We start from the raw sequence: 13374 nt of genomic DNA, 5'->3' as shown, positions 1-13374 counted from the left end.
TAGGAAGAAAAATGCAATCTTGTTATTAACAACTTAAAGAGAATAGCCTATTTTTATATAAAAAAAGTGCCTGAGTACAGGTCACTAGGTTAAGAAGAATAGTGTCTCCAAGTACTGAGGTGATGTCACAACAACTGCTGTCACTTCTGTATATTGTCGACAATGATATCGGTGAACAAGCTTTGTCTTTGCACTCTTTTACACAATAAAGTGTTTGATTGTTTTCATTGGAAACTTAAAAAAAAACCTGAAACTTTATTCGTCACATACACACAGTACAATGTAGTGACGCATGTAGGATGCAGAAGACAGCTATATATACAGCATCTGGGGAACAACTTGGGGTTCAGTGTCTTGCTCAGCCACACTTTGACATGTGGACGGAGGAGCCTGGGATCAAACTGCCAATCTTGTGGTTGAGGTGCGACCACTGTACCTCTGAGCCACAGCCACCCCTGGCAGTAGACGGCTGTATTTTGCATTGAATGACTCTCATTTGGAAAGTCGGGAAGAGCCATACGATTAAATAATTGTATCCCCCATTTAAGTTAGTGGAATGCTAAACTGGATGTAGCCGGCGAAAGTCTATGGGCCCCATAGTCAATAAGGGTAAAAAGAGGAGATGGAACACGTCATATCATTGGGGTACAACACATGCGCAGTAAAATCTGGTCTGCTCTTGCCAAAAGGCTCAATAGTTCATTGGCTGGTGCACTCTTCAGTTACAATGTTGCAGGCTTAATATTACAGGGTTATCACTGTAAGAAAAAGTTGAGAACTTAAAAAAAGTAAGGCAACCAGCTGCAGTCTTTTTGAATACATTTAAGGGACAATGTGTGCCAATTTAGGTTAAGAAGTTTCCTCAAAGTGTTATATTAAGTTCAAAAACGTAATACTGTTTAGATCTACGTATGAACTTGTGAATACTTAAATTCTTACATTTGATAAACTGGAATCTGTGTTTTGATAAACTAAAAATATGATTAGTCAATGTCATTACTGAGCTCTTCCAGATATTTGTTAAAAACAAACTACTCTTTTAATGAAAAGAATAAATATAAAGTGACTTTCAAAATATAGGTGCAGCTTAAAGATGACGATATGTATTGATAATATTGGATCATTGAGGATTTAATCGATATATGGATCCAGATCGATGTATTGTTACACCCCTAGTTCGTTACACGCTCTAGTAGAAACCCAAAATACAAGTTAGAACCTGAAAATGAGCATACTGTGGGACCTTTAAAGTTGTACCCATCAGGCTACTGCAGCTTTCTACAAAATCACATTATCAAACAAATCAAAAAACCCAATCACATTGTATCTTTTGTAAATTCATATGCTGCAGTTGTCCCAATGACCACAAGTAAAGTCAACTTTTGGCCATTTCTGTTAGGTACACACACTGTTAGTAGATATAATATACAAAGGGCAGTAGACATTTTTTTAAAGGTGTTAAATGAATGTCAAGTTCAATTTGTATTTATTAAGATGTGCTTTATTAGCAAGCTTGCTGTACTTTATGTTGACACTAAGGCACATTCCACATTTCTATCTGAGCACTAAAGCTAATACATGAGACATCATGTTTTACAGCTTGCCTTGTACAACCATATAAAAACAATTCAATCACAACGAAAATAAACAAACTTGCACTAAACATGCATAGATTTCAATAAGCAGTACTGTATAGTTTCTATGGTGAAAGCATGTTTAATACTGATGTGTATATATATATATATATATATGTGTATATATATGTATATAAGAGGTCAGTTTCCCGAACAGAGATTAAGTCAATGGCCATATCATTGGAATAAAAACGTATTAATCTAGGACTTGTTAGTCCTTGTCCAGGGAACTACCCAACGGTGTCTTTGAAGGGAAAGTAACCAAAAGTAACTGGCACACAGTCAAAATTACACAAGTGATAAGACACACTGGCACAAAACAACCAAATCTGACACCACTACAATGAGACTTTCTAGTTATTACAATATTACTGATTTATACTTAAGGTATAAATAGCTCTGGGTTTACTGGGTTTATTACCCACACACAGAATTTGGCATTTCATTGAGTAAAACATTACTATAGGTATTGCATAGGAAAGCATGTGTGTCAAACATTAATGCAAATAAATTCTCTATGTGCCAAAACGGCAGCAACAACAAAGCTACTTGGCTACATGTACATAATTATGCTTCCTCCATTACTTATGCTTTCACTGAGGATGTAAACATCATATATGGGGTGGAGCGGTCTATAATACCACTCAAATTTCATTTGTTATTTGATATTCGAATATGTATGCTCAAATGCAGCCTGTTATTATGTACTACACTACTCAGGCTTCTGCATTGTCAATGCCACAATAAGCATGTGGTGGTTGTTGTTACACATTCTGTCCACTAGAGGGACTTCCAACATTAGCCTGGCCTTGAAGGGGAGCTACGTCATGGCGCGTTGCATTTCTGGCACGCCACTCTCTGTTTACATTCATTTTCCACCGCGAGCACACAGTGACAAACACAAATCAACAGAGAACTCTGTAATGAAACATTATCTAACAAGTGTAGTGAAGCGGCTCGGTTGTAAAGGTTAACGACGCTCGGTTAGCACAATGACGTCATGTGATTAAGTGCCATGATTAAAAGATCATCTTTGTTACCTTGTGTAAAAGTCTTTTACATAACTATTGTAACTTCATGTTGGCATAAAAATAAACTGCACACTCCTATGATGCATTAAAAACAAACAGGCAAGCAGTGCAGTGTTCCTGCAATGACAATTATTTTGATTTACCGTATCTTGTTCAGTGATTACTACAGAAACAACGAATGCTTCCGTGTTCATCTTGAATACTTTTTTTCCAAAAACTATTATTAAAAGTGCAATTCCCTGCCTTTCAACTTAATCTTTCAAAAACGACAGATGGAATGATTTGTTTGTTTTCTATTTTTAAGTTGCAGTAGTACTGAATAAAAGCTAAAATGAACACACATCAATGTTAATATCTTTGGTCAATAGTGTGGAGTGTTTACTTTTGATGTATTGCGTGTGGTTTGGGTGGCTATCTTTGACTAAGCTGCATGCTGGTAGGAAGGACATATGTCTAATTGAGTGATGAGATTAAGCTGGGATCTGCTTTATAGCTGCAGGAGATGAAATTAGGTCTGCTGTATGTCTGGTTTCTTCCTTGTAGTATCAGATGGTCCCTGCAGGGTTTGGTACAGGGTTTGGTACAGGGTTTGGTGCGGGAATGGATGTGGGTGGACTCAGCTTCATTGTAGTGCAAAAGTCCACCAGCTGACCTGGTACTTCTGCCAACACACTCTTTGCCAGTGCTTCTCGAGGACCCTGCAGTACGAAAGAAAGAGTTTAAAAAGTACAGTGCAGTGAACAGTGAAGAGACATTTTAATAAACTAGCATGTGATAATTATCACTGCTGATTTAATTAGGTGAAGAGAGCATGAATGAGAAGTAGAAAGTTATGCAGATGAAGAGTTTAAAAGGAAAAACCCACACTTTCACTTTATTTGGAGAGTATTTTTGTCGGGATGCCACCTTTCTCTCACTTATTTTGGAAGCCTCCAGAGGAGTTGCTTGTACTTGTACTTGTACAGATGGAGGGAGCAACAACAGTGACAGCAATTGCAATTACAGCAGCAATGTTGTTTCGTAATTTCCTCTTAGTTTTGTCTAGCTTTGACCCAATTCGCCTCGGAAATCAGCTCAAAATTCAAACCGTGGCCAAAGATTGACTGAATAGGGTGTACTACAGCATAGTTGAACTGCTGTTGAGCTTGTGGCTTGCAACATTTTGATTACAACCCAGCCATACAAACAATATTGATTGTGTGATGAGGCCTTAAATCCAATAACTCACACCACAACCTGAGATATACTGCTAATGTTGAAAATATCATGCTCTTATTGTAGCTGTGCTGCAAATATCGTAACAATATGTTGTCTATATTTGGATAGGTATCAATTAGAAACTAAAACTGAAAATTGTATCACGAACTGATCCGTTTTCGTGATCTAGAGGGGAGTTTTCCCTTTAATATAAACAAGAATAGGTTTCTGAGATCAGTCACAGTGCTTCAGATCCTCAAACAAAAGGTACAGAATGTATTGTACTCTCTCTCTCACACAGCACTGATGATGGATCTTTAGCAAAACAGAGTTGGAAAAGTTGAAAGGAAAAAAATGAGGACAGCAATCACTACATGCATGCAGTGAAGCAGTTATTCATATAGGCCAAGCAAAGGCAAGGGTGGTGGTGGGGTTTATGACTGAAATATTTGGGGTACCCCTATGAAGGACTGGGATCGCGGGGAGGCTTCAGTTTGAATAAACTGAAGAAGGAGGCCACTTGCTGAGGTAACTCGGCCAATACGCTTTGGGCAAGGGCCTGGCTGGGCGCCTGAAAAGAGATAAATACACAAGGCACACAAGTAAGCTAAGTGAGATTTACTAGGCTGACGGGCTGGGAACCCCTGAGTTTGGGCATGTATATTGGTTATTGGATGGGGGACACTACTATACTATGTTTGGATTTGTAATTTTGAAGCCAGTTAAACTGAAAATGACGCAATGAAATGCTTAGAAAAAAGATTTTTTTTTAAATGCATGCGATTTTTTTAAAGAAATGAGCTGGCTTATGGAAAAAAAGAAGAAAAAAAATCAGCTGAAATGACAGCAAACACCATTCACATACCCATATCTTATATATAGCAATCAGTGGCGAATGTTTTCACTGGGACTTACGTTTTGGAACTGCCTGAATGGCACAAACTGGACAATGTCTCGCATGGCAGCCTCGCCAGTCTGAGAGCGCAGACGTCCATTGTCTCCATCCAGGAACTCCATGGCACTGAAGTCCGCCCCCCCTACTCCAACGATGATGATCGACATGGGGAGACGAGAGGCGTTGACGATGGCACTGCGTGTGTCATCCATGTCGGTGATCACTCCGTCAGTGATGATCAGCAGAACAAAGTATTGCTTCGGAAAGACAGCGGACAACAGTGGTAGTAGATCATTAATTGAATGGCTGAACTGTTTGCAAGATTTAAAAGGCATACTATGTAACTTTTCCCTCTTCGGTCCCCCTACAGGTTGTCTCTTTAAGGACCCAAATGTTTTTGTTAGTTTTTTCCCCTCCAATTCATTTAAGCCTAATTACTACCTAGCCGCTGTCGATGGGTGTTATTCACCTGTTATTAAGCAATGAGATGCATGGAAAGCGAAGAGGCGAGTTGTACCAGAGTGAATATTTTAGACTATTATGATCATAATTTCATTCAACACAGGCATTTCTTACCACTTTGAAGAAGTTATTATGCCTGAAATCAAGGGGTTCACAGAGTTCCACACATATCCAGCTTGTGTCAAGCATACAACTCAAGGCAGTGCCTCTCAGGGCATCCAAATCTAACACCTGTGAGCCTGGCTTCTGAAAATAGCTTGAACGGGCAATCAGTTATTATTCTAAAACTCCTGTTGCTCTGGATCAAGCTATTATTGAATCATGTTGTTCCATTGTGAAAATAATGCACAAAGAATAAAGGGAAAGGAGTACTGAAGAGGCTTCTTTCCCCATCCTGCTCAATATTGCACAACCACATGAGAGCCAACAGTCACATTACTGGTGATGGCTGAACACACAAACACTCACCGATGCGGTGGTCTGCTGGATTGCTTGCTTAGCAAAGCAGGCTACGTGGTTGATGATAGGGGAGAAGTTGGTAGGACCGTAGAGTTTGACCTGGGGCAGACACACTCTGTAGGCCTCCACCACACCTTCAATGCCTAGAACACACATGTATAAACACACTCCAAACTGTGTACTGCTGTATATTAAGCTGCATATGTTCACTAGATAATATCATGTGTTTGTGTTTGTCTGAAAATCTGTCTAAATGTAACTACAGTGCAAAGATTTGTAAACATACCTGCACAAAATGGATTTGCTGGGTTGAAATTCAGGGGGAACTCATGGGAAACCTGTTAAGCAAAACACAATACCCTCAGATATCAGTTCCTGTGCTAAACTACCAATTTACTTTTCAATCTGATTAAAACTCCATGCAAACAGCAGCCTTAACTTTTGCATGCTTTTTTAGTTTCATATTTACATGTAAGTGTTACCTGCCATGTGGGAGGGATTTGGGCTCCAAAGCCAAAGGCAGGAAACATCTTGTCACTACACAGGAGGCACAGACAACACTGGTGCATAAGTGGCAGAACATTTTTTTTAACAATATTTTGTATTAATTTTCATTGCAAATACAATTTTCAACAACCTTTCCTGAAGTGCATTTGTGAGACATTCCTGCAGGTGGTGCGAGAGGGATATTTTGAAATAAATACATGAATTTGGGCAATATGTTCATTTTTAATATATTTATTCTCCCTGTCATGGATATAGGTACATATTCATTCATTATTACTTCATAGTTTGTTGGTGCTATAGTTTCTTAACGAGGTGTTATTTTGATGCCCAAATATGTCAAATTAGATGAGAGCTTGAAAGTAAATAAGTATTGGTTTATAGATTGTCTTTCATTTCCGTTAAGCAGCATTAGTGATGATTTTGAAGCGTTTACTTTATATCAGGAGATACTACCAATTAGATCTGCTGGTATGGATGTGTTTAATTGTTTTAAGAATAAAGTTATGTCGTCAGCAAAAAAAACTATTCTATGATCTCTGTTGCCAATTGTAATCCCCTGTATTCTCCTACTAGATCTCATTGCTATTGCTTGTGGTTCAATAGCTTGTATGAACAGAAGTGGTGATTGAGGTGAACCTTTGGGGGCAACCTCTTGTAGTACTGAAGGGGTCGGACACCACTTCATTTGTCAGTACCTCAGCTATACGGATGAGATGTAGTAGTTTGATCCACTTAAGGAAAGTATTTCCAAAACCAAAACGAGCTATATAACGTCAAAGATATAAGTCCACTCAACCCTTATATTTTGTCAATTAAATGCAAACCATCCCAGACATAGCTGGCACAAAGAAATACAAGCTAAGCTGCCAATAGGTACTTTCACAGTCAGTTGTTCTACTGTATTTCATTAATGCTTCTGTCATCATGACAACTCAGACAATTAGGAAAAGATCTGTATACAACTAATGGGAACTTTGGTGATGGGGTATTTCTTCAAAATATTTGGAAGTTAGCACTAATTTGCATTAGTGTATTACATAGTATTACAAATGATAATGCTGTCTGAAGTTTTGAATGTGCTAGACTGTGTTTTATGTGTCATACATACCTGTCATAGTCCTGGATGACATTGCCAACAGACCAGATAGCAGAGAGGTATTCGTTAACGCCCTGAGGACTAATGTAATGCAGAGACTGAGGAGACTTGGGATCCCCGTTGGAGCCTGTGAAGTCAATAGCTACCTGACAAAACATTCAGGGAGCCAGCAGACACAAAGGGCTGATTAGTGACCCAGTAATACATATGAATAACAAAAAGAGGCATTAATAGAGAAGCCCAAACTTACGGTGAAGTTGATTTGACAGCCTCCCATAATATAATCCAAGAAGGTATACTCCTTCACCACCTTAAAGATAAAACATTTGTTTTATGGAAGTGTGTTGGAGCGCATGTAATTTCAAATCCAAACGGCTACTTGAAGGCCCTGACAAACCAAGCTGACGGCCAGGAACTAGTGCCTCGTCGCCTTTGTCTTGGTCAAAAATAAGCACCGGAATACAACGCAGAGACTACAGCTTTTTGCTGTGATACCCACAACAAACAGCATTTGCTCGATCAGCGGCAGAACCGAACAAAGCCTACAGTCCCTCTGCTTCACTACCCACAGGGAAGAGAGCGGACACTGGGAGATGGCTAACCGGACTGTCCCTCTTCCAGGCTGACATCCAATCCAGTCCAAGGATTAATCACACAAGTGAGCACATTCAACATACAAAAAACAACAACAGTACTATACCTCGCATAGCTTCACGCTCACAACACCAGAGTTCTTGTAGCTTTTCTTCTTCTGTTTCTTTTTACTGTTGATGCATTCAAACTCTGCCTGAGGACAAAACACAACAGCATGGGTGTCAATGCCAGAAGACCTTACAAACTAAAGTAATGTGTTGTACATTTTTCTTGGAACTAGTCGGTGCTCTTCGCTAGACTAATTCACAATGACTAGTAGGTTTTGACCATCACCAAGACTATTTGAAACAACATTTGGAATGTTAGCTGTTACATCCAAACACTGTATACATACATACATACATACCGGAGAGGTTCGTGATGCTTGTTGGAAGCGCGTCATTGTTGTCTCAAAGGAGCCAATAAGATCATGTGAGCCATCGTTGTCATAATCATAACACTCAACCTGGAAACAGGTAAAAAAGCGTGATGTGGCAAACAAGAAAACTGTTTTACAAAAAGAACTCAAATATAACTAAATGATACGAGGTACAATTCCAGTGAAATGTAATCCCATCAGCTGCTTCAACTAAAGGGTCCGTTCACCAAAACTAGAAAAAAAAAAAAAAAATGATGCAGTGTTCACAGCGAGATCTATGCATTATCCAAAGTAACTGGGACACTTCAAAATTCCATTCACCTCCATTGTATTGGGCTGGAGGCAGATCCTAAAAAATCTGGGAAAATAAAACCAAAACTATCTGCGAAGCAGTGGGAAAAGGTTTTTGGGATTTGGTGCAAACTGACCCTTTGAGTTAAAAACAAAACAACTGGAGACGTAGAAAACAGAAGAAACAAAAACATGCAGAAGTGAGATTCAAAACATAACTGGGTGTCCTACTAGACAAAAGCTGGTAGCAACAGGACTACAAGAAGAATGTGTAGTTTCAGACAAATGCGTTCTGTGACAGGATTAAGTTGGATGAAGAAAACTCCCGAGGACCAGAGACCTTACTCTGATTTTTTCCATTCACACACATTTCACCCATTAAGTGATGGTAAGATGGAAAAAAGACAAACACTGTAACACGCTGGTAACTCACTTGTACTGTATAGTTGAAAACAGCTTCCTTCCTGACATGCTCGCTTCAGAAGTTAAAAAACATATATATATCATCAAGCTAGTACTAAATACACTACAATCATGTTTTCAAATATGCGAAAGAGTCAACATAATGGTGCTCTGAAAACTATTTACACCTTCAAGAAAGGTTGTATTAGGTCATGCCCATGTAAACACATAGTACCACTGAATGCAATTTCCGGAGAAAGCGTCAGAAACACATTCCAGATGTGCACGTAGTTACTGTAAGAAAAGGTATTAAGGTACTTTTATAGGTTTGTCCATGTCTCCTCCACAGAGAGACTGCAGGGGGATTCGAAAGGGTTTCCATGTTGGATTCAAGTTGTTGTTCACCACCTGAGGACAGAATTAAGGAACATTATACAGGTGCAGACTACTCCATCAAGAACAAATTCATATGGAACTTAGGCCGGCTTCACACTGCCTGCGTGGCGTGTGCGTGTCAGCTGCGTGGCGTGTCCATTTTTATTTCGGCTCCCATGTTAACAGGTTAGAGCTTACACACTGCCTGCATGACACGCGCGTCTCAGAAAACGCGTGCATGCTAGAAATAGAACCGATGCCTATTTTTCACGCGACACGCCAGCGCGTTGGAAGCGTTTCCAGGCAAAATAGAACACAAAAAGATGTGTGTATGGCATTTTGACACAAATACATTTAATAAATGACATTTTGATGTTTGAAAGTACCTAGGTTTTGACATAAATGCAGATATAAATGTAATTAAAAGCTAAAAAATAATAAATAAATAAATAATTATCAATTTTCAAATATTGCACCTGTCAATACAGAACAAAATATTCTGTAGCCTATATTGCCCTCAATACTGCTGACGTTGTCTTTGCTGTAATCAAATCAGTATATATTTATGTTTAAACACGAAGTATACTACTGCTTGAGTGCATTTTATCAATGGGAAACATACTGTACATGTACAAGGCTAGCAGCAGCAGCAGCAGCGCCGCCTCAGACACGTTTCTGGTGTGTAAAGACAGAAAACGCCACGCAGCCGCCACGCAACAGAAACGCCACGCTCACGCATCCAGTGTGAAGCCGGCCTTAAGCACATTCTTAATTTGGTCATCCTTTTTGCAGTCAAAAATAATGTCAACATGCTTTTAAATTTGCTCATTCATTTTATTACTATCAAAACGGGTGGAAAAAAAGGGATTAGCGGGCATTACTTTGCCCCGGTGAATGTTTGTTTGGTCGTACGTTCAACAAACTAAGGTGCAGGACAAAATAAATCTGTGGTTCTGGTGTTGTGTAGCAGGCTGCCGTCTGGCTTAGTGTGACCATCTGCCTGACAGAACACTGACGTTGCTGCTTTGTGCAAATAGGCTTTGAATTTTATTGATTTGATTGGCTGTTCTCTAATTCAAATCACACCCATAAATGTGATTTGTGTGCTCCCTCATTCTAAATAACATCAGATTTAACATTCACTCGTAAAAATCAATTGGTCTCAGGGGTCTGTCAGGGCAGCTGCTGAGTGAGGGCACAGAAAGACGGTTACAGTGGTCTTCTGTTGCGCGGGGCACTTGTTCCGACACAGATGGGAGTTTGGCCCCACGTGCACGTTATTGCAAAGGGTGCGGTGTAACACAACTAGGACATCAGTAGATCCTTTTATTCACACAAACAGTTATGAATGAAAACCAAAATGGGTCATTAAGTTATGAAAGAAAAGAAATGAAGGGTTAATATAACAATACTTGTATAAGAACTGTAACTCTCTTTCCACAGCTGTTACACAGCCATTAGCAGCAATGTGATTTGCATTAGTGTTACCTCGGTCCTGTGAGCCAGCTGCCATCCAGTCGCTGTCTGCTTGTAGAATTCCAGGTAAGGGTCAGACTTCCCAAAGAAATCCTGTAAATGAAAAACTCCAATAAGTGTGAATATTTATAAATGAATGACAGCATTTCATATTTAAACAAATGATCACCCATACCTTGTTATCTAGTTTCCTTGCTTCAACTTCAAAATTTGCCACTCTGTTATCTTTTATTTCTTCTGCACTGATCTACAGCAGAATAGAGGTGAAAATAAATTAGAGGGGGAAAAAAAACTACAACATTGCAACATTTCTCTTTAGCTCTCTCTGCCACTCACTGTGATGGTCCCTTTTCCTGCAGGGGAATTGTTCTTCAAGACAAGTGGCCGGGTCAGTTTTTTACTGGACACAACCTGAAACAGAGTACAAAAGCAAGTACTTAAAGAAGCAGCAGCCGCAGCGAAAGCAGCGGGTGAGTACAACACAGCAGCCTCCTGACCACGAGGCAAACATCCATGAAAACCAGGCAGAACGAACATGTGGGATCAGATTACACTGAGATCGGCTACACAGCAAATGCTTATCAGGGATGATAACTCGTGATCTGTAACAATAGTATGCTATTACAGCACAGGATGTGTCCTGCACCTGTCTGACTGACTCCACTGTGATGGCAGTTTATAATAAATCGTTATACTGCTGGGAACTGGGAACCAAACATTTACAAACTTTGTTTAATGAAACTGAAAGTAAGGAATTGAAACATTTAGCACACCACAGAGCCAAACACCCACAAGTGGATTGGATGTATGTCTTTAGAAGCTAAAGGATGCCCTTGTACGAACATGTATCGTGTCCTTCTGTAAGAAGACAGAAAGCCTTACCTGGCCCAAGGTGCACTCCAGTTGCCCCAGGAAGTCATCGTCACTCAGGTCAATAGTTTTGTTGTCGATGTCATAAATCCCAAACTTCAGTTTCTGCACTATTTCAAAGAAGTAGTCGACGACAAACTTTGTTGCAAACTTTGGGCAGAGGCAATTCTGGACTTTCTCGGTGCGCCCCACCTGTTAGGAAAGGATGGATTGCTTTGTTGTTGTTTTTTGCTACATGCACGCATTTAAACAAGTCCAGAAGTCTGAACAAAGGTATAGAAAGTAGTATGTATTGGCACACATGCACTGAAGAAACAGGAAATGGACATGATGTGAATGCTCCTTTACAAAACACTTGACTTTTCCATTTGAGGGTTTACATGGGGTTTTCTCTTGCATAAGCAACAGATTACTGTACAGTAACTGCCACACCTAGGTAGAGCATATTGTTTAAAATATCCAGTATAACTTGTTTTTTAGAGCAGGGAACACCTTTTTTCCTTTTCAAAATAAATGTTATTTTGGAATATCAACTGATTGTGGTGTTTGACATTCAGACACAATTAAATAAAACTGATTTTAAACAGCTCTACACAAGTCATGAATCCAGATGCAGCCATCCTACCTACCTCATACCACTGGGAATCAGAGCTGCTCATTAACAGGACACACAGAGGGTCGGACTTTGAGCCGATGTCTTTGTCCAGAAGATTCTCACAGGACACAGTCAGCTCCACCTTGGTTACACACTGGGTAGCCATGTCTGTATGGTAACAAGCTGGGTAAACAAAACAGACAGAGAGGGACTTTACTGTGTGAACATAATGTATTAAAATGCATTCGTTTGGGCTTGTTCGCGCACAAACTTGATGATGAAGGTCAAGATTTGTTAGAAGGTGAAGGACATAACGTATGGTTACTTCTGCGAATAAAAATGTGTTTAAACTTTGCAGTGACGTTACAACTAAAAGGTAAATTACATTAAACATGTTTATTTTAAGTTATTATTAGAGTTATTACACCTAGTTTACACCTATCACCAGTTATTATTTAAGTTTTGTTTACCATACATTAAGGAGCTGGCAGCAACACTAACAATAAGTTATGACAGACGTACAGTAAATATCCTGGTATCATCTAGGGCTGCATGCCCGACGTTAATGTGAAGTGACGCCACAAACATCAGTGTAATTTAGGATGAGGGTCGTTTAGCTAGTATGGCTCTGGGTTTAACGTGAGCTATCTTCGAACAATTAACGTTAACGTTACAACGCGTAACTAGCTAGCTAGTACAACACCGTGGTCGAGTCTCGCGGACAATGTGACGACAACTCAAGCACTATAGGTCTTCTAGTCGGTGTGGAGGGCAAAAGCTGCACAGCTGCAGTAGCTACACTTAAGAGAAAGTACAACAGCTAGCTAGCTAACGTTAACTGGGCTAGTAAACGCTAAATAAATAAATTGGCAAACAACGTTAACTTTCGCACACAAGCAGCCGCTGAATTAAATTCAAACGTACCGTTAAAAGTGTGTGGACGCGTTGCAGGACTCAAAACTAGAAAATACTTTGTGATGTGTTGTTAGTAGCTCGAAACGTTAACGTTACACTGTGGTAGGAAGATATCGCCCTTTCGAAAGTGCCTTGACGTGCCAAAATTAAGACCACG

At 39.7% G+C, this 13374-nt stretch overlaps 1 protein-coding gene across 2 annotated transcripts; it reads right to left on the bottom strand.

Moving 5' to 3' along the window:
• Window positions 1-1469: 1469 nt before the first annotated feature.
• Window positions 1470-13374, bottom strand: LOC144536967 (copine-3-like). 2 transcript variants are annotated; one of them, XM_078280333.1, is made up of 17 exons: window positions 13227-13374; window positions 12337-12485; window positions 11720-11899; window positions 11174-11248; window positions 11013-11084; window positions 10850-10930; window positions 9305-9394; window positions 8282-8380; window positions 7982-8068; window positions 7532-7591; window positions 7294-7427; window positions 6161-6215; window positions 5965-6016; window positions 5688-5821; window positions 4778-5014; window positions 4321-4433; window positions 3273-3363 (listed from the first exon to the last, which is right to left on the bottom strand). In XM_078280333.1, exons 2-16 carry the CDS (start codon window positions 12466-12468, stop codon window positions 4323-4325), a joined length of 1599 nt encoding a protein of 532 aa, XP_078136459.1. In that variant the 5' UTR covers window positions 12469-12485; window positions 13227-13374; the 3' UTR covers window positions 3273-3363; window positions 4321-4322. The 2 variants fall into 2 exon arrangements, with proteins under 2 accessions (XP_078136458.1, XP_078136459.1); XM_078280332.1 differs by lacking the exon at window positions 4321-4433 and having other exon boundaries at window positions 1470-3363.

This window comes from Sander vitreus, chromosome 22 (assembly GCF_031162955.1).
Source record: "Sander vitreus isolate 19-12246 chromosome 22, sanVit1, whole genome shotgun sequence".
In the NCBI taxonomy this organism is placed as follows: domain Eukaryota; kingdom Metazoa; phylum Chordata; class Actinopteri; order Perciformes; family Percidae; genus Sander; species Sander vitreus.
The sequence above is the reverse complement of the archived record's forward strand: the minus strand, read 5'-3'. Positions and strand labels throughout refer to the sequence as shown.

Coding starts and splice junctions, on each gene's coding strand:
- LOC144536967 (XM_078280332.1), bottom strand. CDS start 12,468: ATGGCTACCCAGTGTGTAACCAAGGTGGAGCTGACTGTGTCCTGTGAG. Junction 8,069..8,281: donor AAGCATCACGAACCTCTCCG/GTATGTATGTAT, acceptor TTTTGTCCTCAG/GCAGAGTTTGAATGCATCAA. Junction 7,592..7,981: donor TGAGCGTGAAGCTATGCGAG/GTATAGTACTGT, acceptor TTTATCTTTAAG/GTGGTGAAGGAGTATACCTT.